General features: G+C 37.6%; 1 protein-coding gene across 1 annotated transcript in view; it reads right to left on the bottom strand.

Moving 5' to 3' along the window:
• The window catches only part of SORCS2 (sortilin related VPS10 domain containing receptor 2), a 521698-nt gene that overhangs the window by 42935 nt on the left and 452395 nt on the right, over positions 1 to 26368 (bottom strand). The window contains exons 12-14 of the mRNA XM_057365256.1: positions 19314 to 19390; positions 12625 to 12716; positions 11033 to 11140 (exon numbers count right to left, since the gene is read on the bottom strand). Coding sequence (XP_057221239.1) covers positions 11033 to 11140; positions 12625 to 12716; positions 19314 to 19390 — 277 coding nt within the window. The remainder of the gene's footprint in view (positions 1 to 11032; positions 11141 to 12624; positions 12717 to 19313; positions 19391 to 26368) is intronic.

The raw sequence follows: 26368 nt of genomic DNA, 5'->3' as shown, positions 1-26368 counted from the left end.
GTGGATAAAGGAAAGGAAAAAAATCAAGCATATTTTGACCTTTTTTGAAACTGTTACACATTTCTAGCTGACATTGTCTCAATGCAAAAAAGAAAACATCAGTGTAGATAAAATCACTGTGAAGAGGAATGGGAGTACATATTGAATTAGAAAAATCCATTTTCTAAAGGTAGTTATCAAACAGAATATTTTCAGATATGTATCATAAAGATATGATGGGTCCACAGTCAATATTTTCATAACACAAATAAGGAAGACAAAAAATTTTGCCGATAACACGTAAGGAAGGGAGTGGACACTGACTGATGAAAGCAATGTTCAGAAATCAATACGATGTAATATTCCAAAACCAAGTGCAAAAAGTATTCCTTGGGGAAAAAAAACCCAAAAACACAAAAACAAACTCTCAACAAAGGTGAAAAACCAAAAAGGAAAACAAATTTCAAGTATCAAATAAAAGACTTGGGGAATTCTGTGGAACTAAAACAAGAATGCAGTGTTGCTGCAAAAATAAGAAAGACTAATTCTAGGTTGTATTCAGAACTGGGAAACAGAAGACATGGAGGTAATTATTTTGATAATGGCACTGGTGAAGCCTCTGGAAGAATATTTCATCTAATTTTGGATGTTATATGCATATTTACAGACCCACTAAAAAYGAATTTGAAGAGGGGCAAAATGTCTCATAAGCTGCTTAGAAAATGTAACCMCTGAAGAAAGATTGAAAGAATTGGGTTTTTCCCTGGAAAAGATAAAGCTGAGAAGTACAAAAAAAATGTTTTCAGAATTTTATTAAGGAGTCAGGAGCTGTCTCAAAGAGACCAGGAGGAAGGCCAAGAAAGAGGAAGGGCAAGGATAAATAAAAACATAGCCATACTATTTTTTAATTCCTTCTCCTCAGTATTGGTGAGGCTACATGGGATGTACAGGGTCCACTTCTGTGCTCCCCAGTACAGGAGAGATGGAAAGACTGGAGAGAGTCCAACAAAAATCTGTGAAGGTGATGAAGGGGCTGGAGCATCTCTSCTAAGAGGAGAGGCTGAGAGAAGTGGGACTKTTCAGCCTGAAGAGAGAAGGCTCAGAGGGAACTGTCTGTAAATACCTGAAGGGACAGCACAAAGGAGATTCTTTGCTGGGATTGGAGCCAAGTCTTCAGTGGTGCCCAGTGACGGGACCAGAGACAACAGACTCCAAAGGAAACACAGGAGGTTTTCTCTGAACATCAGGAAACATTTCTGCTGTGAGGGTGCACAGTTACAGGTGCCCAGAGAGGTTGTGATATTCCAAAGCCATCTGGGAACAGTTCTGTGTGACTGGCTCTACAAGAGCAAAGGAGTTTGACCAGATYTCCTCCASAGGTCACTTCTGACCTCAACYWTTTTATGGAWCTMTAAGTCTGCAAAAATAATGATAAAAGCTATTGAAGTTGTTTATTCTCCCTTAGAGAATTAGAAAATATCAGAATTATAGATAGAGAAGATAAATACTGCCCAGTTCCACACCCAATAATGACAGGAAAAAGCATAGAAATCATTCTAGAAATTATGCAAAATCTACTGAAATAATATGGAAGGCATGTACAAACCATATGTGCATAAAGCAAAGTCACTGCTTGTATTGGTGAACTGTAACATTCAGTTCTGAGGATTTTTAGCAGAAGACAGAAATAACTTTCCTGCCTGTTGGTCCAGCCTCTTGAAAAAAAAAAAAAAAAAACATGAAAAGAAACCAACAAAAACCCAAAAAAACTTCATTTCCATTACAGCTGTTCTGATTCCACAGACTGAAGAACATGTTTTCACAGAGCACAACAACTAGCTGCACCAGTGATCCCAACATTCTGTGGCTTAAATAAAATCCTGAAGATTCAAGAAAGTGTCCTGGTACAGTCACAAACCCCAATAAAAATACAGTCATACAGCTTTGTAATTCCAAGGGTAAATTTCCCAAGGAATCCAGCACTTTACATGCATCCACTTCAGCAAACTGCTTGCAAAAAAGGCTTAATGATTATTAATGCTGTTGCTGCAGTAGCACATGTTGCTCTGTAGGCAGAAGAAATTTGCAGATACCTCAGATAAGCACTATTAAATATACTGCTAAATATCACCAGAATTTAAAAAAAAAAAAAAGTATTTTTTCAAAGTAACAAAGGTATGTATTAAGTAGGATTCAATGGATTAGACAAAAATATGAGCTACAATAAAGCAATACATAACAGCAATCACAATATAGTTGCTCAGGTGTAAAATATATAATGTATGTGATGAATAAAATCATATGAATGAAAAAAATAGGAATGGTGCAGCAAGTGTAGCTGATGAGTAGAAGTTATATATCAAGATGATAGCAATTCATAAGCTACTAAAACCTTCCTCTTGATTAACTATRTTTCATTAGAAAGCCATCAAATCAATTCTGTTGAAGCTATAAAAGATGATGCTGTGATAAATAATTTTTGGAAGAAATTCCAATTACCTTGGAAATTAATTTACTTTTATTTGCAAGAATTTAGGATCCATAATTTTAACTTCAGTGTTTCAGTTGCCATAACAACTTTGTACATTTGTTCCTAGTTCATTTATGAGCACATAATTTTTTAATTTGATTGCATCATTTGATAGATAAGACAGTTTAATGCAGTTTTTAAACTAACTCATTTAAACTGTTTGCTGGAGGATTGCTGGTTATTTCTGTTCCCAATAAAGATCACAATCAGAYGGAGTTAATTTAACAGAAATTATATGCAATGATAATCTTTTCCAGTAAATTCTATTCAACAGAAGAGCACCTGTTACATAGATACCCCTTGTTCAGAGGAGCAGTAGTAGTTGTGTCATCTTCTATATGTGTTTTGCTTTACTCATRAATACCTGAGAACACTCAAAGSCTTCGGAATGWGGGGASTGATCYTGCAGTACTTTCCCACCAAGGACAMAAAGGTCACATGGGGAATTTATTCAGATGTTTAAYAGCATCTAAAACTGCACAAGTTTTGCAGTTTTACTGAAGACTAGTGATGACAATTGTGTGATGCACAGTTACTTTTGTTTGAAATCAGAAGCCTCCTTCATTCTACACTCATTGCTTTCATCTTCCAAGTGTTGCACTGGCTTTTGCTCTCCTCTGTATGAATTTGCTATCAAGCGTGATGTTCAAACCAGGACACTGTAGCAGAATGTYTGTACTGCCCTGTTGGCACACTCTGGTAACTTTATATGCTACTTAGGGGTGGAAGGGCAYCTAATTTTTTTGCAAGAGACTTCAAAAGTGTAGAGCTGCTGACAGTAAAACGTGGKATTTTAATCAGGGTCAACTGAGGGCCCCATTTACAGGTGATATGGGATCTCAAGGGCTCCCTCTTGCATAATATTTCTAAATTCCTTTGGACAGCACCTAAGCAAAGATGCTCAAGCACAAAGGTGAAATTCTTTACAGTTCTAAACCTCAATAGCTAACAGTGAGTATATGACCAAGCTGGGAAAGGAAGCCACACTATCAGAGATGCTAGTTCATTATTTTAACAATTCTTTCTGTCTTCTATTCTATCCAATTGAAGTAGTCACAGAGCTTTGTTAAAAATTGTATTTATACCTTGTTCCATATATGARGCTTCCTTTCCTGTAGTAAATCATATTAGAAGGAAATACCATGACCATGATTCCATGATCATGGAAATACCATGAACTTACTGTATTGTTAAAATATTTTTTAACTCTCAGACCTGCCTGACAACTTTTACAACACAACTACAATTTCAGATTAAATACTCTCAATCTACCTTACAGCTCACAAAATATCAGAGGCCATTTATATTAAAACAGCAGCATCTTTCTCAGTTATCTTCTACGCGAAAGGATTAGTTAGACTCTCTCATCAATTTATGGTGAGCTCAAAGAGCTCAGTTGAATCCTTTGCTTCACATAGACCTTTACTAGAAATAATGACAATATCCCTGAAAAAGCAAACAAACATGACAATTGTTTTGTTCTGCCTGGTGGGGTTCATATTTATTAGAGTGTCTTTGAACATACAGCAAGTCACATGCCAAAATCTGTGCAGAAATTACTCAGMTGAGAGAGTAACATTATGAGATTATGTCATGGAAGGATGTACTTTAGTGTAGCCACTGCCACAGGTAGTGCTCTCCTTAGCTCACAGGAATAATGTCATTAATGAAAGATTTTCCAAGGGTATATGGGTTGGCAGAGCAGGTTACCTATGACTATGTACTACAGTGGTATTTAAAGCCTACTATTTTCAAAAGAGAAAATGACAAGGGAATCTTTATTAGATGTGCTTTCCTYCCTTTGTCATTGYTCCYTTTAYACCATTGTAAMATCAGMAAAAAAACCTAGATAAATCAGAGGSYTCCTTCCTGTAAAATGGATGAAAATAATGTGAGATTCAAGCTGCAGTCTGTTACACATCAAGATTATAATTCAGCATATTTTTCTAATTCCCCAAAAGAACATAACAGAGGTCAYATTTCAGTGGCCTTCCTAAACTGCAACTACAGAAATGATGAATGCTTCCATGTGCAAAAGTAGACACCTGCCTACATAAAGCAACTGCACATAAAACATGCTTGTGTATACAGGAGATCATGGGCAAATAAGCTGAGACATTTATGATTTAAATGCCTTAAACTACAAACACATGCATATACTTAATGTACTAAAGAGAAGAGTAGGGTTTCTCGGTTGGGCTGGGATTTTTTGGTTTGTTTTTGTTGGKTTTTTTTGGCTGCCAAAGTGAAAAATGAAGGGAGGAAACAATTTAGTTGAAATTGAACCAAAACATGTTTTTTCATTGTTTCCTGCTCCCATAAGCTAATAATTGCCATTCATTYTTTAATGCCAAAACATCTTAGTTTTAGCCCTTTTGGGGAAATGAACGGAAATGAATGCTTAGGTTCTGAGAAGTGCTAGGGAGGAGCAGAATGAGGGTGTTTTCACTTTCTCCAGGAGTTTGGTGACTCCATGATGTTTGTGAAATTTTTACCATCTATTTGATAAATTCCTGTCCAAGAACAACCTTTCAACATGTAGGCTGTTTGGAAAACATTGCAGATTTAGTGCCTAGCCTGATGTCTGATGCAGAACTAAATACAAGGTGGACAGTGAAAAAAACGGTTTAAAGAGAAATATATGACCCTGTAGATGATAGCTTTTACATCATTCAACTCTCTATTGTCATCTTACTTAAAGATCAAATTCATCTGGGATACTTGCAAAATTTTATAATTCTTTTGCTAACATTATCTTTCCTAGTCACATATTTAAAAAGCAGGTCTCTCTTGTCCCAACCAGAAATTTTTCAGACTTCACCTAGCAGAGCTAGATTTAATAGCCTACATTCGTCTAAATAGTGGCTCCTTCATTTTGACAGCAATCTATAGAAAAATACAGTTCAAGGCCCCAGCCAAAAGTACATAAAGTTGTTAAAAAATTTAGTTGTTGGCTAGGTTTGTAATGCTTATTTATCWGAAATAGAAACTAAAGTGGAAGCATAGTTAGAGTACCAAAGCTTCAGACAYTCACTCTGTGTCAAGGGCTCAAAACAACACTAAGTCTATTCTGAAAGCAAAAGTCACATCACCCTTTTACTGTCCTCTCCTCCTGTAAATAGGGACATGGTGATCACAGATTCCTACAGAACATGGTTTCAGTTCCTCTTATTTGAATAAATAAACAGATCTGTCCTAAAAATGAAAATTAAACATGGGCTTTAGAGCAATACAAAGTGTCCTGTTCCTGTGCTTGTGACTACATTATGAAACTGAAAGGAAAGAAATCAAAAAAACAATCTTCAACCACAAGACTTCTTTTGAGTGGAGGGAGAGACCAAGGCAGTATCAGGTCTTGACTCCAAGGTCACAGGTTGGCAGTGACACTGCAGGGCTTTGACTTGCTCTGCTAACATCTGTGTCCACGGATATGAAAGCAAAAACATCGGACTCACTACCAAACAGCATTCCTACACCTGGATTAGCTGATATCCAGATAAGATTGGAATAGAAGAAGCAGTCTGCTTTCTCAATGTTTTTTTCACCATTTTTCCTTCATCTACTCTCAGATATGTTCCTTCTCAGGCAGAGAGCAGAACAACCATTTCATAACTGAGCAATGATTCTCATACAAGGCATTAACTAGCTGCAAAGAAAAACTAGAATTTGCCTTCAGAAATCAGCTGTTCTCTTACACAATGAATCTAGCATTCATTTACCTTTTATAAGTGTTGCAGTATGAGAAAGTTAGAAGRGAAGAATTCAAAACACAGAGAAGTACCTCCACTTAAGATACTCAAAGAGGACAGGAAAAAGGAGTGTGTTGCCATGTGTGACACATTAAGCTYCACAAAGTACATGCAATGTTGACTGTTACTGATGTTATTAAAGGTGAGGTTGACATTCCTAGCAGAATTAACAGTTACAAAAGTCCAGRTGGCTCTACCAGGTATCTAACACCTGTTAATATTCACCTGGTTCTGACTAAATTTAAATTAGACTATCTTCCTGTTTCCATTGGCATCCAGGAACCCAAAAGGAACACAATGGGCATTCAAGACAGCTCTGCAGTTCAGAGATGTCATAAAGTTCCCAACAGCATCCAAAGTTGTTATTCTATGAGACATTACAAAAAAATAGCCCTCTGGAAAAAAATACAATTACCCACAAGGAAGATTTTGATYGTACCTGACATAAAGAAAAGCAGTCCTTTTATGTAACCTCTTACTGGCCTTTTAAAAGGGGCCATGGTCTGCAGTACCGTGGTTATTGTGCCTACTGGGTTCACACTGCAATCTAAATAACTTGGTTTGGGAAACACTCMCAGAAGTTGAAATGTGATTTAGAAGCAATTTTAACAGGTCTGAAACTTTCATTATATTAACTATTTCCTCTGAASTGGAACATCAGTATTTCAGACACACAAAAATTCTTCCTTTTTGCTCAGATTTAGGCCATTACTCAAACCAGAATTAGCAAGTAATTTTTCCCAAATATAAAATATTGTTAAGTATAACACTGACTTGCAGCAACCTTCATTCATACAGAATTTAGAACAAATTAAAACCTACTAGTCCATGCACTATTTTGATAAAAATATATTAGTTGAGAAAATTTCTTAGCAAACATTACTTATTCATTTAATAATAAATACTGGATTTGAGCTGCTCATTTAGAAGCTGATTTTTACACAGATCAAGTTTCCTAACTTTTATGAATACTTTATAGGTTATCTTTCCTAAACTGCTAACTAGGTCTCTTTAGAGAGGGATTTTTACACAGAATGAATTTCCTAAAATTTTTGAATACTTTACCACTCAAATTCCTATAAATCTTAACTAGGTCCTTCGCAGAGCACAATGGAATAAAATATATTTTCCTTGGCATTTGTGTGTACATATCTTGAATACTGCAGGGGATCTGGATGAATGATTTAGATTAATGTTGACTGGCAGATGACAATTGTGTTTTATGAAAACTTTYGACAAGTCACCATTTGGTTTTCTTCTCTTTTTGGGAGAAAACACAGAACTTTCTGAAATGAAGACTTGAGACAACCAGGAAGGTTCACATTTTCTCAGTTCTTCAGTAAAGCTTACTATACCACTTCATTTTGGAATGGAAACAGTCATGAATGACATTCCTCAGGGGTCAATATTGGACCTAGTGCTGTTTAACATCTRTGACAGGAACACAATGGGATCAAGTGCTCCCTCAGAAAACTTGCCAATGACACCAAACTGTGTGATGAGGTTGACACTGGAGGGAAGGAATGCCATCCAGAGGGACCGTGACAGGATTGAGAGGTGGGCCTGTGGGAACTTCATGAAGTTCAGCAAAGCCAAGTGCAAGATCCTGAGCCTGGTTCAGATCAAACCCAAGCACAAACAMAGGCTGGGTGGAAGAATGAGTTAAGAACAGCCCTGAGGAGAAGGGTGACAAGAARTTGAACATGAGCCAGCAGTGTGTGCTCACAGCCCAGAAAGCCAAATGTGTCCTGGGCTGCATCCAAAGGAGGATGGCCAGCAGGTCATGGCAGGGGACCCTGATCCTCTGTCCCCKCTCACGAGACACCACCCAAAGTGCCACATGCAGCTCTGGGGCTCCCAGCATCAGAAGGATGTGGAGGCGCTGGAGCAAGTGCAGAGGAGCCCAGGGAAGATGATCAGAGAGCTGGAGCACCTCTGCTATGAAGACAGGCTGAGAGAGGTGGGGTTGTTCAGCCTGGAGAAAACTCCAGGAGGACCTTACAGCACCTTCCAGTACCTGATGGGGATCTACAAGAGAGCTGGGGAGAGACTTCATATCAGAGCACATAGTGATAGGACAAGGAGGAATGGCCTGAAGCTGAAGCAAGATAGGTTTAGATCTGATTTACAGGAAAAGTTCTTTATGGGAGGGTGGTGAGGCACAGGGCACAGGAATAGGTTGCTCAGAGAAGCTGTGGATGCCCCATCCCTGGAGGTGCTCAATGCCAGGTTGGATGAGGTTTTGAGCAACCTGGTCTAGTGGAGAGTGTCCCTGCCCATGACAGGGGCTTTGGAACTAAATTATCTTTAAGGTCCTTTCCAACCCAAACCATTTTGTGATTTTATGTTTCTGTGATTTTGGATAAATTAAGACAGAACTGGAATTCAAATGCAAGTCACTTACAAGTCAGGTCATTATCCCAGGCACCATGCTAGAGAATGAGAAGTGTCTCTCACAGACTGGTTTCAGTGGAACCAGGACTTCATCATAACTGTCACTTTCAGTACACATAAAATATTCTTTGACTCTTTTGTGAGTTTATTCTAGAAGCTTTAAATGAAAGACTGTCTGTTCTTCAATTTTGTGCACACTTTTTCAGTTATTACCTTCCCACTTCAGAATTGTGCTATCTCTCCTAATTTATGCTGATTTGACATTGCACTCTTTATTCAAAGTCTTTATTCAAATACACTCCATACCAAAAGAAAAAAAATCAAATTCTTGTAAGAGTAAAAAATGTCAGAATATGTCCTTAGCAATGGATTTGAGGATTCTTCAAGGTGAAAGACACTACTAATTAATTTCCATTATTAAACACAAGTTTGTCTTACCATGTTCTACTTGGAAGAGAATTTTATCTAATAAAATGGAAAAGATGGCATAGTTGATKTTTGGTTTTTTCCGGGAATGTGTATCAGGGGTTGACATTACTCAAAAGCAACAAATCACTGTAGATTAAGTCAAGCACAACAACTTAGTACAAGAATAAGTTTTCAAAGAAAATGAACTAAGCCAGACAGAATGACAAAAGGTCTTGACATAAAGTCAGACAGAGCACCACTGGGCTGACAGCATCCCCCTGAAGGTAAAACAAGACAAAAGCAGCAGGAGAAACAGGGAAGCTCATAAAACAGCAAAAACAACACACATACTGAAGGTTTATTCTTCTCATTATCTTTAGATTCTGGGAGGAAATTTGCCCCTGTCTTCAGGACCAGTCTGTGATATTAAGTGTTTCATGCCCTCCATGCTCAGTAAAACTAGCTAAAAAGTAAGATCCTACAAGCTTAGATCCTGAAGTCAGACTCTTGTTCTGCTTTTAGAAATATACAAGTCACATGATGCTTTTTTGCCAATTTGGGCTCATGTACCAAATCTAGCTACAGTTCTATATATTTCAGACAGATGATTTTAAAGAGGCATCATGTTTTATAAGAGCTCTTCAGCCCATTCAACCAGATATTTAAACACATCTTCACAGAATCACTGTTTTTAATGATGCTTAATAAGAAAAAACCCCAAGCCCAGAGCACATAGTCATCACACATCATTCTATCTGCCAGTAAGTACAGTTTAGGATAAGCTTTTGATCCATCTGCTTTTGCTGAAATCAATGGAAATCCCTCATTCAGAGGCATAAAGGTCTCTATGTGGCATACATTATATAATAAATAAACCTGTATTTGAGAGAAGGGGAAGATGATGGGATAATACTGTTCTTCTCAGGTCATAGGTGGATAATGGAGGATAAATGGAGCAGTGGAGAAAGAGAAATAACCAACAGACCCAATCTGCCTACGCATAGCACAGCACTGTGGACTTGGCACCATGCCTTTAAGTCCATTGGGTAGGATTTCTGTTTTGCTGAGAGTCCTTCCTATATTGGGCCATTAATTTATTATTCCAAGGAGAAAATGCTGTTGGTACATGTCAAAGGCAGTTCTATTTGTAACTCCTGGGAGAAAAAGCTTGTCACGAGCACACTGAGCTCCAATAAAAAGGATCACACCAACTGTTGCAATAGGAGCACATGCAACARTCTGTGTGCATTGMCCTGAGTGCATTCCCCTTTCYAGCCACAGGCAGCACATGCCTTTCTCCCTGACTGGACAAGTGGTTTTTACTCTCAGACACTTCTAAATACAAACACTTATCCTAGAGATGGAGCAAAATGTGCAGCTCAGATGCAGATGTCCCTGGCCCTTTGGAAGAGGACAGATAAACAGGATCCTGAGTTGCAGAATTCAGTTAATTTTAGCTCTGTTCACAGCATCTGCCTCTGTCACTGCACAGAATAAAACCAAATATTTGTTATCACAGTACGTGCTTACACCAAATACTGCAGTGCTATTTACTGGGACAACACTGTAGTTATTTACTCTGTAAAGACAATAGATGTTTAACATTTTTGATGTCTGACTAAAAATCTGTAGAAAACAAAAATCCCCAAGAGGAAATAGGTTGTWTTTTTTCCTACATCTTTCAGATTTGTATTGCAGTCCTATTACTCCACTCTCCCTGGTGGTAGCTTTCCAAGATTTCATGTGAACGTAATACGTCTTTGCAGTTTGAAATATTTGAAATATTGCAGTCAGATAATTTCAAAGACAGGTTACATACCAGGGAGGTTCAGACATTAGAGTAAGTGTCTGTGTGACTGTGAGAAGCAAAAGCCACAGACTCAAGGAATATCTCAAACATGCACAGCTGAAAATCTGGGCAAGGGCACAAACAGAGAGAGCCCTGAAAACAGAGGTGAAACCAAAACCTTACGTCATGACCAGTGTCTCATCTCCAGGTTCACTTAGTAATCCATCTACAAAGACAGATGTGCTGGTAAAATTATGTGTACTCCAGGTCTGGCCTTCATCTATGCTGAACCTGTAAAAAAGCAGAAATGGTTTTCATTTACAACTATTGCTATACAAAGCAGAGTGCATTTTTTAAAAATCCCTTCACTACTAAAGCTTAGGATTTTTGATCACAAAATACACTASTCTAGTATGCCTAGACAAAATCATATTAATGTGATCTACTTATCAGCAATTTATCCAGGGATTCACTGGATAAATGAGGTGTAATAAATTTTCCACAACAATATAATTTCTCAGGCCAATTAAAAACTGAGCTCTGTCAACAAACTACCTTGCTACCATGTAGATTCAAAAGCAAGTTAATTCACAATTCATTTTTTTTTCAGTAGTCTCTGAGCTCTAGTCCTGCTAAGCAGAGGCCAGTGAAACATGAGAGGCCAACTGCTAAAACGTGGGAGGTGCAGTAACTCCAGGCTCCAAAATGATGATGGTCCTTTGTGGCTGCTACCATCCCCTCAGACATTTGCAAAAGATACTGATGAATCCACAAAACATATTTCAAAACATATTTCAAATGTGCATCCAAAATTTATAAGTCAAAGTCTCTCTTCTTCTGTACATCTCCTCCAGGTCCTTTGGATAGCAGGTTAATGATGATTTTCACTCCAGAAAACCAGGTACAGAGCCTACTTCCTATTAGTGTATATAACAAAATTCTGCAAAAACAAAACAATTCACAAGGGATAAAGATCTCTTAAAWTTTTTTGTGCTGAAGATGCTTAAATTATGCTTAAATTTTTTATGGTGTGTGCCATTACAYGAGGTTACCTTGTTGTGCTGCACTATCATGAAGTCTAAAATTTGCTATTTTACAATAAAATGCTTTGCAACAAACCTCTTTTGCCAAAACAGCTGAGAAAGCCATTTGCTGCAGTAACACCAAATGAGAGGATCTATGCAGAGTGCAGTTAATTCGTGCATGAATATCTCACATGAACTGTGATTCTGGCATACCAAATTACACAGCACATAAGCTCATATAAGTCCTTTGCCTATTGTCTCCCAAACTCTCCATCACATTGCTCTTGCCAGAGCAGCTCAGAGCTATTCTCCAAATTCCCTGTGGCCCTTGGAGAGGACAGAGATACATTACAGTATCAGTGAACTCTCCTGACTGCACACCTAAGGCACAAATGCAGCATAGGCTGAGCATCAGTGACACATACTGCTGGTGCCAGCCAGCAGCAGAAACACAGTCATGCTAAACACAGCTGGCACTGCAGAGTTCCAGAGCAGTCTCTGCAGCAATAAATACATACACTGATGCAAGAAAATCTTATCATTAATGCTTTATGCCATGGTGCCTTCAGTGTCAAGAAGTAACCTTTAAGCAAACATTCAACTGAATTTTGTTGACTTAATGAATGTTAAATTAAGCTGACTCCACCTGCATTTCATAMATGATCACATTGAAATGCTTATCTTAAACTCTGAACTTTGCCTGAGGTCTTGAACACACAACAGCTCTACTCTAATTGACTGTAGGATTACTTGAGTATTTTCAGAGGGATAGAGGTGTCTTTGATAGCCACGATAACTCCACCATGGTCCAAGTACAAGATGTGGTGCTCTTCTTCAAAGACCTACAAGTCAGACAAAGAAAGGCCAGCTAAGCAAATGTACAAAACTGCTTAAATAAAATGAACAAGCAAACAAGAATAAAGAGACTTTTGTGTTTTATGATATCCACACTTCAAACTGAAAAGGACATAAAAATCAGGTTAACTCTTATATTTYTCCCAGCTGTAAAAGAAAAGAAAGTTAAGCAAGTGAATCAGAAAATGTTAAGGTTCAACTCACAGTAAGATTAAACTGCCTAAAGTGATTTTAGCCCAAGCTTATATTTCTCATAGTATGCATTCTGCATTCCTTCCTGTTATATATCACCAAGTGACCCATCACCTTAGTTCGGTGTTTGCCATATTCTGTGTATCCTGCAGAACAAAATGCTTTGTTATCTAATTCTAAGAAAAACACGAAAAGTTCTGCTGTCTGTGACTTTCTCACATATTTCTCAGAACCTACAGAACTTGAAATAATTGGTGCAAGCRTGTTTTCTGCATTTCCCATTTCAGTGAGTTTAAGTTCAAATATTATGTAATGTCCCATGGAGGCCATTCTGAGTTTGGAAGCAAAATACATGTAATATTGATTTAATGGTATAAAGGATTAAAAACTACCTAAATTATTTTAATTCCTTTTCTAGAGGTCATCAGCAGTTTCCATTTTTTACATCTAAAATCTGTTTTAAGAAAGGATTTACKCAAGTTATGTTATTTACCTGTGAAAGTTCATTTAACACAAGAGCATGTGATACAGACATATAATATCCTATATGCTTTGACAAAACAAAGGTGAAAAACAGCCTAAAACTAGCTTTACTTTGCCTTGTGAATGAAAAAAATAGTATTTCTGACAACAGTATTTCTATTTCTAAATTTTCTATTTCTAAATTTTTTTTTTTTTTGTAAAACTGAATGCTACATTTAGAGGATTACTCAGCAAGACTGAACCAGAGCTGGGGTGAAAGTAACGTTCACAGTTACTTCAAAAATAGGAAGCATTTAATTTGAGTTGAGAACTCAGTCTTCCTCTCATCTAGTAAGAAYGTATTTTGTGGGAATCCTAGAGCTTCAAGTGTCTGATCAGTTTTTCAGTGTTGCCAATTTAYAGGCAAACACCCTGATACGAGGCATTTATAGTCCTATCCACTTATTCACTCAGCTGTGTATTTTAGAAGAGAACTCAGTAAAGGACTGACATTAATTTTAGATGCACTTCAAAAGGATGAGATCAGCTGGAGTCAGAGAAGCAAGCAGAATTTTGATTCTCCGCTAACTTTTTCTGAACTTTCTCTCAAACCAAAATGAATAGTATGTGCTGGGGCACCAAGTCTCCCAAAGCTTCATCACCATTCTGAAGATACAGCAAGCTGATATCTGCACCACTTTTTGCAAATTAGGATTTCCCAGAAAAGCACCATGGCAGTCCTTCACGTGCCATTTTAATACCCTGCTTTAGCACACTATAAAGCACAGAGGACACATTACAGACATATTCATGCTCTTGTCATATCATGCTCTTCTTGCGCACACTTCAAACTTTTTATAAACAAAATATTCAGAATCCTCATGAAAAGAGTTCTTCATCTTCAATACATTGAAAGGAATTAACAGTTTCATTCCTGATCATCACAAAATTAAATATTTATGTCTACTTTCTGGAAATAAAAACAAGACAAACAGTTTGCAAAGGATGGAGGCAAAGGTGATCCCAGTGTCAGAGCTGAAGTTCAAACCAAGGAAGATGAGATATGTGAGTTCACAGCAGGCCAAGAATTCTGGTATACATCTCTCCACTAAATAAAGCCAGGCAATAAATCTATTCTGATCCTTACTAGTAGGAAGCCACKACAGAACAAGATTTTTATAACCTATTTCTATAATTTTTGTGCACATTATGTACTTTATAATCACAATGTCAGCTGCTATTTTCTCCTCTGACTTCTGCTCYAAATGCTTTTTCTCCTGTGTCTGTCCCAACATCATCAGCAGCTATTTCAGGTCAAAATATCTGTTGGGAGCAGTAAAAGCTCCATTAAATCAGTGAAAGTATGTTTAAATGATCCTAGATAAATTTATGCCACACAATTTTACGTTGCAATACAGAGGTTTAAAAAATAAACAAAAATTCCTGAAGTCACTTGCTTCTTTCATTAATTGATATCCATGTCTACATTCAAATCTGGAAACAGCTGTTTTCCTACTGAGAATGAGCCAGTCGGACCCGTTCAGGGTCAAAAAACTGGAATTACTTCCTTTTTTGTTGTGCCTACAAGTGTTACCATCCATTTCCTAAGATGCCTGCAGGAAAACATATTCTCACTTAACCAAAGGTTTTCCAAGTTGCTTTGATACACAAGGATTTGACACTGATAAATGATATTCTGACAAAAAAAAGCACCAGACTAAAGCTCCAGAGATCTAGATTTGGTTTGTAGATATCCAAATGGCTTTCTGTGTAACCTCATTAGCTAATCTGAGCATTTTGTTGCTGCAAGACCTACTTTGGTAGYAGATCAAATATGAAAGGTTTATTGTTGCTGACTTTCTCTTTTTATTTATGCCAATTCTTTTAAAAACCAGACTCTTCTCTGTTTGCTGTTTTTTCAAGCACAGTGCTGTAACAGATGCTCACAAGATAAAAATGGCAACCATGACTGTGAATAGAAATCAGTATTTACAAAAAAAAACCCCAAAAACTCATATGTAGACTTAAGGTAATCTTTAGCACTTAACATAGTACCCTAATATCTCACATTCATTAACACATTTTATGATACTGTTTTCCTGGTATAACAGAGAAATCTTTCAAATAAACATGAGTTCACCTTAGGCTACATCATCATGGTCCACTTGGCACTTAAATTATCAATTGGAATTAATGATCTTATGGGTCTTTTYCAACCAAATTGATTCCATGATTCTAAGTCCATGTAGTTTATGATACTGCCAAGSTGAGATTCCCTTCTTCTATAGTCCAGGTCATGGCATGAATGTTTAAGCTGCTTGCCAGTCAGCTCCTAAACTACTGCTATTTACAGTGCAATGTTGTACAGCACATAGCTTCAAATTTTAATTTTTTTCTTTAGAAAAGAGTGGTGCTTTCAAGATATATCAACAAGCAGCTTGACCATGCAAYAGAAAGGCAGAGGAACAACTGGAACCAGCCCAAGTGGTGTCGTGGTTACTTATAATAACAATTCTGGTTTTGCTTTTTGTGTGAGCTGGCAGCAGCAACAACCACAAAAACACAGACAAAATGCAGTAATAAATTTATTCTCATTACCTGTCCAACTGGGGGAGCCCTGAGCAGCTCCTGGGCAGAGACACACGAGTGGGGATGTGGACACTGCAGAGMTCAGCCCACCCACCCTGCTGCTTTCACCTGTATTTCAGGGGTTCACACAGGTGTAATTTACAGCTCTGCTTTGGTCTTTGCTGCAGCAGGGCAGGGATCTCAAGCATGTTTGACAGTGTATCACAGGCCTATGTTATCTGAACACAGATGTTCGACTTGTCCAACACAGAAGGCCTAAAAGCTACCAGTATGATATATATGGGTTTTGACACCTGAGCTGCATGTCACTTGACTGTGTTTCCAGTCCTCCTCACCAACTTTCTGCTATTTTCTCAAACGTTTCCATTTATCACCAGAACTTACTTATTTCCCAGAATTCTCATTTAGGTGTTCATTTCTAGTTGTGAACACTGGCTGTGTTTATAAGTAAATCTTCCTTCCTCATATGACCACACCAAATGCAAGCTATGGAAATAGGGGTTCAGTAGAAATCAATCACAGAACTATTGATGTTGGGAAAAACCTCTAAGGCTGTAGAGCCCAGCCATGAATCCTGAACACTGCCAAGTCTGTCACTTAGCCATGGTCCCAAGTGCCAAATCCACACAATATCTGAACACTTTTGGGGATGGAAACTCAACCACTACCCTGGGCAGCCTGTTCTAATGCCTGACCATCCTTTCAGTATTTTTCCTAACAGCCAAACTTTCCTTTTTGCAGCTTGAGTCTGTTTCCTCTTGTTCTGTCACTTGTTACCTGGAACATGGGACCAACCCTCATCTGCCTACAGCCTCCTTTGAGGCAACTGTAAAGAGAAACAAGGACCCCCATGAGACTTAAAACAATTAAAGTATGTACAACTGGTTAAGAAATTGTGGAAAGAAAATGGTCAGCAGACTGTTGGTAAAGTGAGAACRTATTGCAAACTCAGGTCCCAGTTAAGAATCAGAAATTGAATCTGTGTCAACAATGTTATGCTAGTGTAAAAGAAGAAAAATCTTCCAAAATGGGGTGCCAGTAATGTCAAGACATAAAGGACAACCATTTCATTCTGTTTAGCACTGATAAAATTTGTGATTTTGCATTCAGTTTTATCATGCTTCAGGAGATGAATGCCATATTAGACAATCAATGAGCAAAAAAAACAAAAAAAAAAAAAACAACCCACATTAGAAATCTGGTTCATTGGGAAAATCAGTGGGTTTGATCTTGCTGTTTCCAAGGGGAAAATCCCTGCAGTCTGGGTAGACCTGACCATCACCTTTCAAMATCTAAAACGTTATTCAAAGGTGACAGGAAACCACTCCTCTTGAAAGGTAAGAAGAAATCAACTTGTAGAATTTGTGAGACTTCAAGAACAGGAGCAAAAAGAACAGTCATCTTMTGTCAAATATTCAGAAAAATCTGTGAAGAACGGTGAAGCACCACGAAGCCAGAATCTCCCACAGGGAAGGATTAACAAATATTTCTGACAGACCTCCTTGAAATATTCCTTGTACATTTGATCCTGTCTCAGAGCGTTGAATTACATGATCTTTGACCTTCCCCACAGTCCTATAATCCTATGAACCAATACTGCTATTATTTCAARAAAGGTTTCATTAATCCCTTGCACTACATTTTCTCCTAAGTCTCTTATGTTTACTTTTCTGCATTCTCTGTCTCTACACACAAGAAGACTGCTCCTCTTCTCCTCTSTCAACAGCTCTGCAGCATCATGTGAGTGTGTGAGGAAGGTGCCAGACCCTCATTAATGACAACCACGAAGTCTCCAAGGCAGAGACTTTAACTCAGACAAAGAGTTGTGCCAAAGCATGGGATTTCAGCGGCTCACAAGACCTGCAATGCACTGAATTATCTAAATTCCTGTATCACCTGACTGAAGCCTTCTCTTTTGTTGTATGAACTCCAGCAGAGAAAGGAAATGTGCTGCTGTCCTCTGGAAGAACTGTTTGCTCRTGAACAGTGAGGCCATAAAATACATAAAGTGATCTATAGTTGCATTCTAATCACAAATATTAGAATGACTAAGMTATTCCAAAGGCTTCATAGCAGTTTTAATTAAATAAAGCTAGCAATGTTGCCTTCTGTTTTGACTGTCACAGTGAGGGATTAGTTTGTGGTTGATTTTACAGCATAATTAGACACCTTGGGTCAAGTTTCAACGCTTACAATTTACCTGAATGTCTCTACAAATAAAAAGCAGTGAAAATAWTAACTTGATCTCCTTCACTCTTTTCTTTTTATTTTTCACCCCAGAAAAAAACTATAAAACTTTGGCAAATGCTAACAAGAAATAATGTGAGGCCTCTAAGAGGTATTAAACAACACAGCATTCACTGTAAATCCTGRAAGACTTTTGCATTTAAACACCTATTTATCATATGCTAGATTTCAAGAAGAAATTCAGCATAAAATTTTATCTTCTAAACATCAAAAGACATTATCATTACAAATATAACCCATTTCTTTTTAAAGTACCCTGTGGAGTACTAATGGCACCCTACCAGAGCAATATAAGAAACTGTCTGTATTTTTCTCTTTTAACCTCCAATTCCCCAAGCTCAGTAACACTACTGAGAACATTTTCACACTTAGTGGTTCTCAGAAAATAACAAAATTTGATTTCAGCTGAACGYTACAACACTGTTTTGACTGAAATTACTTTTTGAAAACACTTTGGTCCTTTGAGGTTGCTTTTTTTTTTCCTGGATATATATTATAAGTAGAATCTATATGAGATTGTGTATTGTTGCTATATACATGCACATAGAAAGAAAATATCCCTGTKCTGAGTGTATTGGGTTTGCATGGCAAGATTACAAATTTATCAAATCATGCTRAAAGACATGAAAGAGTTTATTATTTTTTTTAAATCTCTTTTCACTGTCTCAGTTACAATGAAGAAAAAAGTTTATGATTAAGTAACAGCTTTCAGACTATGAAGCAGAATTTTTGCCTTTGTACCTAAACCATGTCTTTTAGATTGGAATGTTTCTACTGCAAGATCTAGCCCAAGWCCACTTCATCATTAGCATAGGAAGATTATTTAAATTATTAAAAACCTAAACAAGCACTATGGTTTTTTGTATAAGATACTTATAAGATCTTTAAAAACACCAAAATATTTGAACTTCAGCAGAGCCTGACAGCCTGATCAATTTGAGTCTTTGCAAATCACTTTCTTAATCTCTTAGTTTCCAAGCACTCTGGAGATAATAACACCACCTCCTTCAAAGGAGTGAGTATTAAAGATTAGTTAAACATTATATAATTCATCCCATTATTTCCAGGTTCCTTTGATGATTCATGCTTCCTACCTGACGCCACGTCTTCCCACAGTCAGATGTTATGTACATYTCTTCTTTATACTCAACCAGCTGGGAGCCCAGGTTACCTGTCACAAAAGAGGAGAAAACAAGAGTTGAATCCACATGACCAAGAGAGATTTGATCTAGTCCTGATCCCAGTCAGAGTAAGAAGTTTCCAGTCAGAGCAAGAACTAAACTCAGATGAACAGGTTTACATCATTTTTGGTAGGATTAACTAAATCTTTCTAGAAACACATGTACGATTTCAAAGTCTTCCTTTCCGTTGCTAGGGTGTCCATAGGTAGAAGCAAYGAGGCTTTATTCTAATAGTGAAATKATTCTAATAGTGAAATGCAGCAGTCAGACCAACATTTMAGTTTTGTTTCTGCATGCTGAAAAATTGCTACTAAAACCGTGTATTTAAGATGTAAGTATGAAGCATCCATGAACTCAGAAACTTTAACCTCAACCTTAATCACATTCTGYAAAGTTATTCACATTGAACTCGAACTGCTAAAATTAAATATTTCATCTGAAAGAATTGATGAAATGATAGCAACATCTAGACTCTGGTGAAACATGCAACATGAGAAGGGGCAGGGCTTTTCAAAAAGAGTGTAAATACAAAAGAATTTAAAGCAGAATTACTTGATTCACCTAAATATTGACCAGGAAGCTACTGGATATTTTGACAAAAAGCTCTGAGGCGAATTCAGATTCCCACAAAGCCAACAGAAATGTTAAACTTGGGGAAAATGATAACAGATGCAGTCCCTGAGATGGAGATCTCCACCTTTTAACATTMAGTATTTCAAACAGCAAACCATTAAGCCACCAGGCAGTTTACAATGTTCTAGGGGAGAATCAATCATGGCACAATATTCCTTCTAAATTATATCCTCCAGGGGATTTTGACTTAAATATATGGTTGGCATGCTTTTACAGTAGAAATAAGAYGAAAATTATTAAATCCTCTTAAGCAGAAGAGACGATCAAAGAAAACACTTGAGATTAGGATAGCAGTATGAAATTTCACTTGTATGTTATATAAATAGATGTTTTTAACCACTAAACCAGATCTGTTTATGCAGAGTGTGCTCACTAGTGCAAAAAGGTTCCTGGGATGAAACCACAGCACCTACTGTGTCTACACACTCTATTTAGATCATCAAGGTTGCTCTACTCTTTGATGGTGTAACTCTACATAATTTAAATACATCCTGGGCAGGATTGGGATATTTATATTGAATCAGGGAATTTATAGGAGTTAGTTAATTCCTTTCCATTGCATCTAACATTTCAGAAGATGCCACTTCCCCTTCTTCAGCCTTTCCTGCGTTTTCATCTTTCCAATGCACTGCACACTCTCTCATTTATCAGGTAATTCAGCACAGATTTAGTTGGTCATGTAATTTAGGCAGAACTTCCAATAAAAGAGAAAAAAAAAGGCAGTTAAACATTATTAAGTCATAGAATCATAAAATACGTTGAATTGGATCATTGAGTCCAACTCCTGGCYCTGCACAGGACACCCCAAGAATCACACYATGTGTCTGAGAGCACTGTCCAAATGCTTCTCAAACTCAGACAGGYTTGGYGCTGTGACCCCTTCCCTGGGGAGACTCTCCTAAAGCTCCATCACCCTCTAGGTGAAAAACCTTTTCCTGATATCTAACCTACCCCTCCCATGAATGTTACCCAATGAGATAGTTCCAAAAGGAAAGCTTCACACATTAATTCAGTTATATTTTTTCCCCAAACATGGCTTTAAGATTAATCTGATCTCTAGAAAGAGATATGAATGAGAAATCACCTTCTCAGAGCTGCAGGAAGGGAAGGAAAATTTGATTCATTTCTTACACAAAATACATTTATTTTGCTATTCTTTTCTCTATTATCATTTTCACTGCTATATCCTCTGCATATGGACATATTCTTGTGCTTCTGCAGTTAATCACAGAATGTTTTCTATAGGACAGCTGAGAACAGAAATATTTATTTGCTTGCTAGAATCTAAGGTACTGCTGTCAGTCTATACCTTTCTTTACACAGATAATGTTAATGAATGCAGTGTTAGTTTTGCTCTTGGATAAATACTGTTTATTCTACTTCTTTTCTCCACTTACTGAAATCTACTTGCATGAGTAGGTCTTTATTCTGAGCATTGCTAGGGATCTGCACTTTAAAGTATTCAGTGCTAAATTGTCTTGCTAATGGAAAATTAGTCTGTAAACTAAACAGCATCTTCTTGTGCTTCATTAAAAAGCCTTTTCTACCCAGCTGATATGGTAATGATATCAGCAACAGCTGTAATTGCAGCTCTCTTAAATGACAGGCATGACTTCTCCCAGTTCYGGTTTTACCTTTGCTGTCTTTTCTTGGTAAAAGAGAAAAAGTAGTTGGTGGGCTCAGTTATAATTCCAGAGACTTGTCATTCTGCCTAAACCACAACTGATGGCAACAGGARCAGAATCTGGGATGCTGCTTTGGGAGAAAGGAATTCAGTGATGTTTGACATTTGAAAACAGTTCATCCCTGGGCCAAGGGTGGAAGCCCAGAATGGTGAATGCAGGACCTGCTGATTGCTGACACAATGTTTAATTGTGCCATTAATGGAGTCTGTGATGTTCATTACTTCCAGACTTTTTGTRACACACAATTATAACATAATTTTTCAAACCTCGTAATACCAAGTGTTCAAGCAGATAAAAAAAAATAAACAGCTTTCTGTAAGGAAGCATGAAGCTTTTCAGGGCAGTTGGAGTTTGCTCTGTGGGTACCACAGACAATGTCTTGCTGAAAAAGAGAATCAGTGGATTCAGAAAGAAAAAGCAGGTGAGGCCAAGACAGGAAAGTGCAGCACCAGGGAGACAGGAAGGCTCCTGCAAATGCAAGGGGCTGTTTGCAGTGGGAAGCACTATGGAGCCAAATCTGAGAGGTGACAGGCAGAAGGAAATTTCCAGAGGAACACATAGGGATATGTGATGAGTTTCATAAGCCACAGATATCTCTGAAAGCTGTTAGCTTGAAAAAATAGAACTGGAATAAAACCAAGTCCTTCAAAGATCTTAGTGAACTCACACACTTTTATTAGCAAACCTTTCTGTTTAACATGTCACAAAAGAGTAACGAGTTTTCTCTAGTTGAAAAGTTACATTGTTKTAACTTTATTTTTCAACATGTGAATAAAAAATAACTTCAAAGATTTGGAACTTTTTTTTCTTTTTGAGATTTAAAATAAAGTGCATAATTTTAGGCTCTAGCTACTTTGCAGTGTGTTGTGTTTCTGGGTAAACCAGCAAATGAAACACAGTGCATGTAATGGCACCCCATAAACCCCTTTACAGCAGCTCCWATTCGCATCAAATGAAAGGCAAAAAATCCTGACATTAATAACACTGCAAAAAACTGCAAAGCTACAGCAGCACTCACAGTAGTACTGAGCCATTCTGAACACTTTCATGACATATATAAAACATATTTGTGGTAAATGTGGTAGCCAATAATGCATGAGCACAAYTGACATTGTGACCAAGTGACACGAGAAGGTGAGAAAGAAACAATTGTGCTCAGCCCAAGACTGGAAGCCACCAATGTTTAAGGACCATTCCCTGAAGTTTAAGGACCATGTCCTGAAGTGTTTGCACTGTATCACAACCCCCAAGTATCAGTGTGCTGTTTGCCTGGTGGGCCACACCAAAATCTGTACCTCTTATTACAGTTGTAAATATCTGCAGTAGCTCCTCAGGTATACCACTACAACACAGAAACTTTTCTATCATTTCAGTGGGTCTCTGTTAGATCTCAAAACCCACCTGGGGGAACAAGGAAATGTAGAATAATGTAGTTTAGCACACTGAAGGCAGCTCAGGCTCACACTGAAGAAGTTCCTGCAGTTGGGATGGGCAGTGAGCTGCAGGCATGTGCAGGTTTGCTCTATGGCAGAGCTCCTTTCCTTCACAGCAGCTGCTGCAGGGCTGTGTTTAGGACTTGTACTGAAAAGGGTGTTGATGATGATACAGGGGTGTTTTCAGTGCTGCTGGGCAGTGCTTACACAGTAAAGGTCTTTTCTGCTCCTCACCCAGTCCAGCAGCGAGGAGGCTGCGGGTGCACAAGGAATTGGAAGCGGGGACAGCGGGGACAGCTGACCCCAGCTGACCTGGGCATATTCCAGGCCTTATGCCATCATGCTCAGCAATAAACTGGGGGAGAGGCTGCTCAGAGGCACTGCTCAGGGACAGGCTGGGAACCAGGTGATTGGAGGTGAGCAGCTGTTTTCATTTGCATCACTTTTCTTTCTTGGGTTTCATTTCTCCCTCTTTGTCCTTTTCCTTTTCATTACAATTTATTATTATTACTATTATTATTATTATTATTATTATTATTATTGTATTTCAATTATTAAGCTGCTCTTATCTCAATTCTTACATTGTAATACAGAAGTTTCTTAAGTTTTTCTTACAATATTTTATATTCTTTCTGTAACTAAATGACTCGTGTGTGTCTTCTCCAAACTGATGCCTGGGAGACCATATACACCTAAATTGTCCTTAAGCACTCCGCTGAAGGTTTTTGTCACCAATATACCAGGATATTGTGCTAGATGGACCCTCAGGGGGAGGCAGTATGGCTCTGCTGGTTTTTTATAACATTACTTCTATTCAGGAAGCAAAAAGAAACATTTTGGCCTGCTTTTTTAGGTTTTTGATTGACAGTCATGTTTCATTTCTGTTACTTGCGTTTTTAGAAACCTTTTCAAACTGTGTTTTGGGATACYGGAAATCTTCTTTTGCTTTTTCACKTGTCCCGAGTAAAGGCTGAATTTAAGTGACTGGGTAAAATCATGTTCCATCCTTGCAGGATGGCAGCACCAAAAACTAGAATACAGAGTTGAACTACTGTTCAGTGTGGTTCTCCAAACTTTCTGCAACTTTGCACATGACAGTTTAGAAGCTGATAGCATGGGGATGTGAAAGAAAACAATGTATTCCAGTGATGTCTGGTGGCCAGCCAAGTTCTCTGGAAAGATGGTCTAGCTGTGAGAAACACAGACCTCAAGAGAGTCAGGCATTTCAGCAGGTCCTTACTGGGTCACAACAAATATGAATGATTATTTAATTTAAAATTTACCATCAATTTACATGTTTTAAGTGCTACTTATCCTGTGTTTACCCATATTTTTATATGTGACTGTAGATGTGTTTACTGTAAGAAGAAATAATCCCCATATGCAGCTCTTAGATAATCCTTCTAATATGGAAAATCTTTTCCAGTCACTTAAATTTAGCATACAGGAAGACACCTACTCCAAAAAAGAGAGATGTGCTCTGTCTGGATTACTGGTAATTAATACAGTCGTCACATCCCTTCAGGYCATGCACAATAAGTTAAATTTTCATGGTTTGTAAGCTTGTAGTCATAGTGTAGAATAAACATATAAMCAATTTGTATTTAAATCTCCCAGAAATGCAGTTTCTGCCTGGCAAGCTGAAGACATATTCAGATGGGGGAGTACGGAATCAGAATTGAGGAACATAACAAAAATTTTAAGGAATTTCAGGATGTTCACTCCAAAAGGTACTGGAAAATGCTCAATCATCTCCCTGTTCCCTCATCCTTTTTAATAGAAGCATCCTAGTATGCTACTTCTGTAAAAAAATGATAGAAATTCATCACAATGTATGCAATTATATTTGGGCCTGTTATGACAAAAAGTAAACAGAACTTTTCCAGCACTTCCTCAATCTATGTGAATGTGCAGAATTTACTGTTTGCTTGAATTGCCATCTGGAYTGGAAGCTAAGCAGGCAATTATTGTAAACTAGCACCTGAAAAAGCTACATTTCTCTAAACATTTTTCATAGAGAAGTCCTTCACAAGTTYATAGTAAAAATTTACACATCAATTGACACACATTTCATAGCTGATGCTGTGAGAAATAGAAGTTGTTGGCAAGATTAAAATGCACAAAACTCAAATGTAAATGCAAAATCCTRTTGCATTTCCTAAAGAGAGCAAAGCAGTTATTTAAAACACCACTTTCATATGCAGCTATTAAATTTAATATTCTCTCTGCACAATTTATATATAGACATAAGCTAAAAATATGTATTACTGAGAASTAGCTATGCAACTGTAATAGAATASAATTTTCATTTGTAAATATGAGTWTAAAAAGATGCAATTTTAACATTCTATTACTGTGTTCTCCTAAATTTCTAGGTATTAATGCTGTTCACCATTTAATAATTYCCTTTTAAAAATTRAAACAATATTCAGTAGTCTCTGATCTCTGATTTTTCAAGCATTTTCCATATCAAAACTGTCCTTAAGTCACAGAATAGCTTTTCCAATACCACAAGCAGCTGTGTTGTATAAGCTTCCTAGAAAGAAGCCAAAATCCACATTAAAGGTTTTTTTTCCTTGCTTTTTGAGCGATAGGGCTCTTATGGTTAGAAACCATATTTCCASTTCTTATCCACTTGTTTGCATCACTTGTTCCTACCCCGTGGTTACACTTGCAGGAAAAAAAATATTGTCCTTTATTTTTTTAGCTAATGGGGCGTTTTGTTGTAAATATTCTCTATTTCCATCAACTGCCAARGAGGCCTTCTTAGCCCCTGCTCACTGGTCCTGAAAATTGATTATCTGAATTGTACACAGTCTTATTAGTAATGTCACTGTACAGKATTTTACCAGAGTATTAATATTTTCCCTCCCTGTGTTGGTAATTATTTACCTATTTCACCCTCAGAATAAATTTGGTTTTTACACAACAAGGTCCCTACACCTGCTGTGATCAATTGACATTCACGGATTTTTATCATTTTCAGTCATTTCCAGAAGATGTGCTCTGCCTTAAAGCTAACAGTAAAATTCCCATAGTGTGTGATGTGGCCCCAATAATCTGATTCCYGTGCTAAGAACCTACTTATGTTGATTTGTATAGGATTATCAGTYTCAAGGATCAGGCCAAAGGAAATTCAAGCTCACTCTGTGTAAAGTATTTCTGATAAGAAGTGTAGGTTTACAAGGGTATCAGGTTTGCCAGATAAGACTGAACA

This window comes from Malurus melanocephalus, unplaced genomic scaffold (assembly GCF_030028575.1).
Source record: "Malurus melanocephalus ecotype Western Australia unplaced genomic scaffold, MMel_1.1 scaffold_50, whole genome shotgun sequence".
Classification (NCBI taxonomy): Eukaryota; Metazoa; Chordata; class Aves; order Passeriformes; family Maluridae; genus Malurus; species Malurus melanocephalus.
The sequence above is the reverse complement of the archived record's forward strand: the minus strand, read 5'-3'. Positions and strand labels throughout refer to the sequence as shown.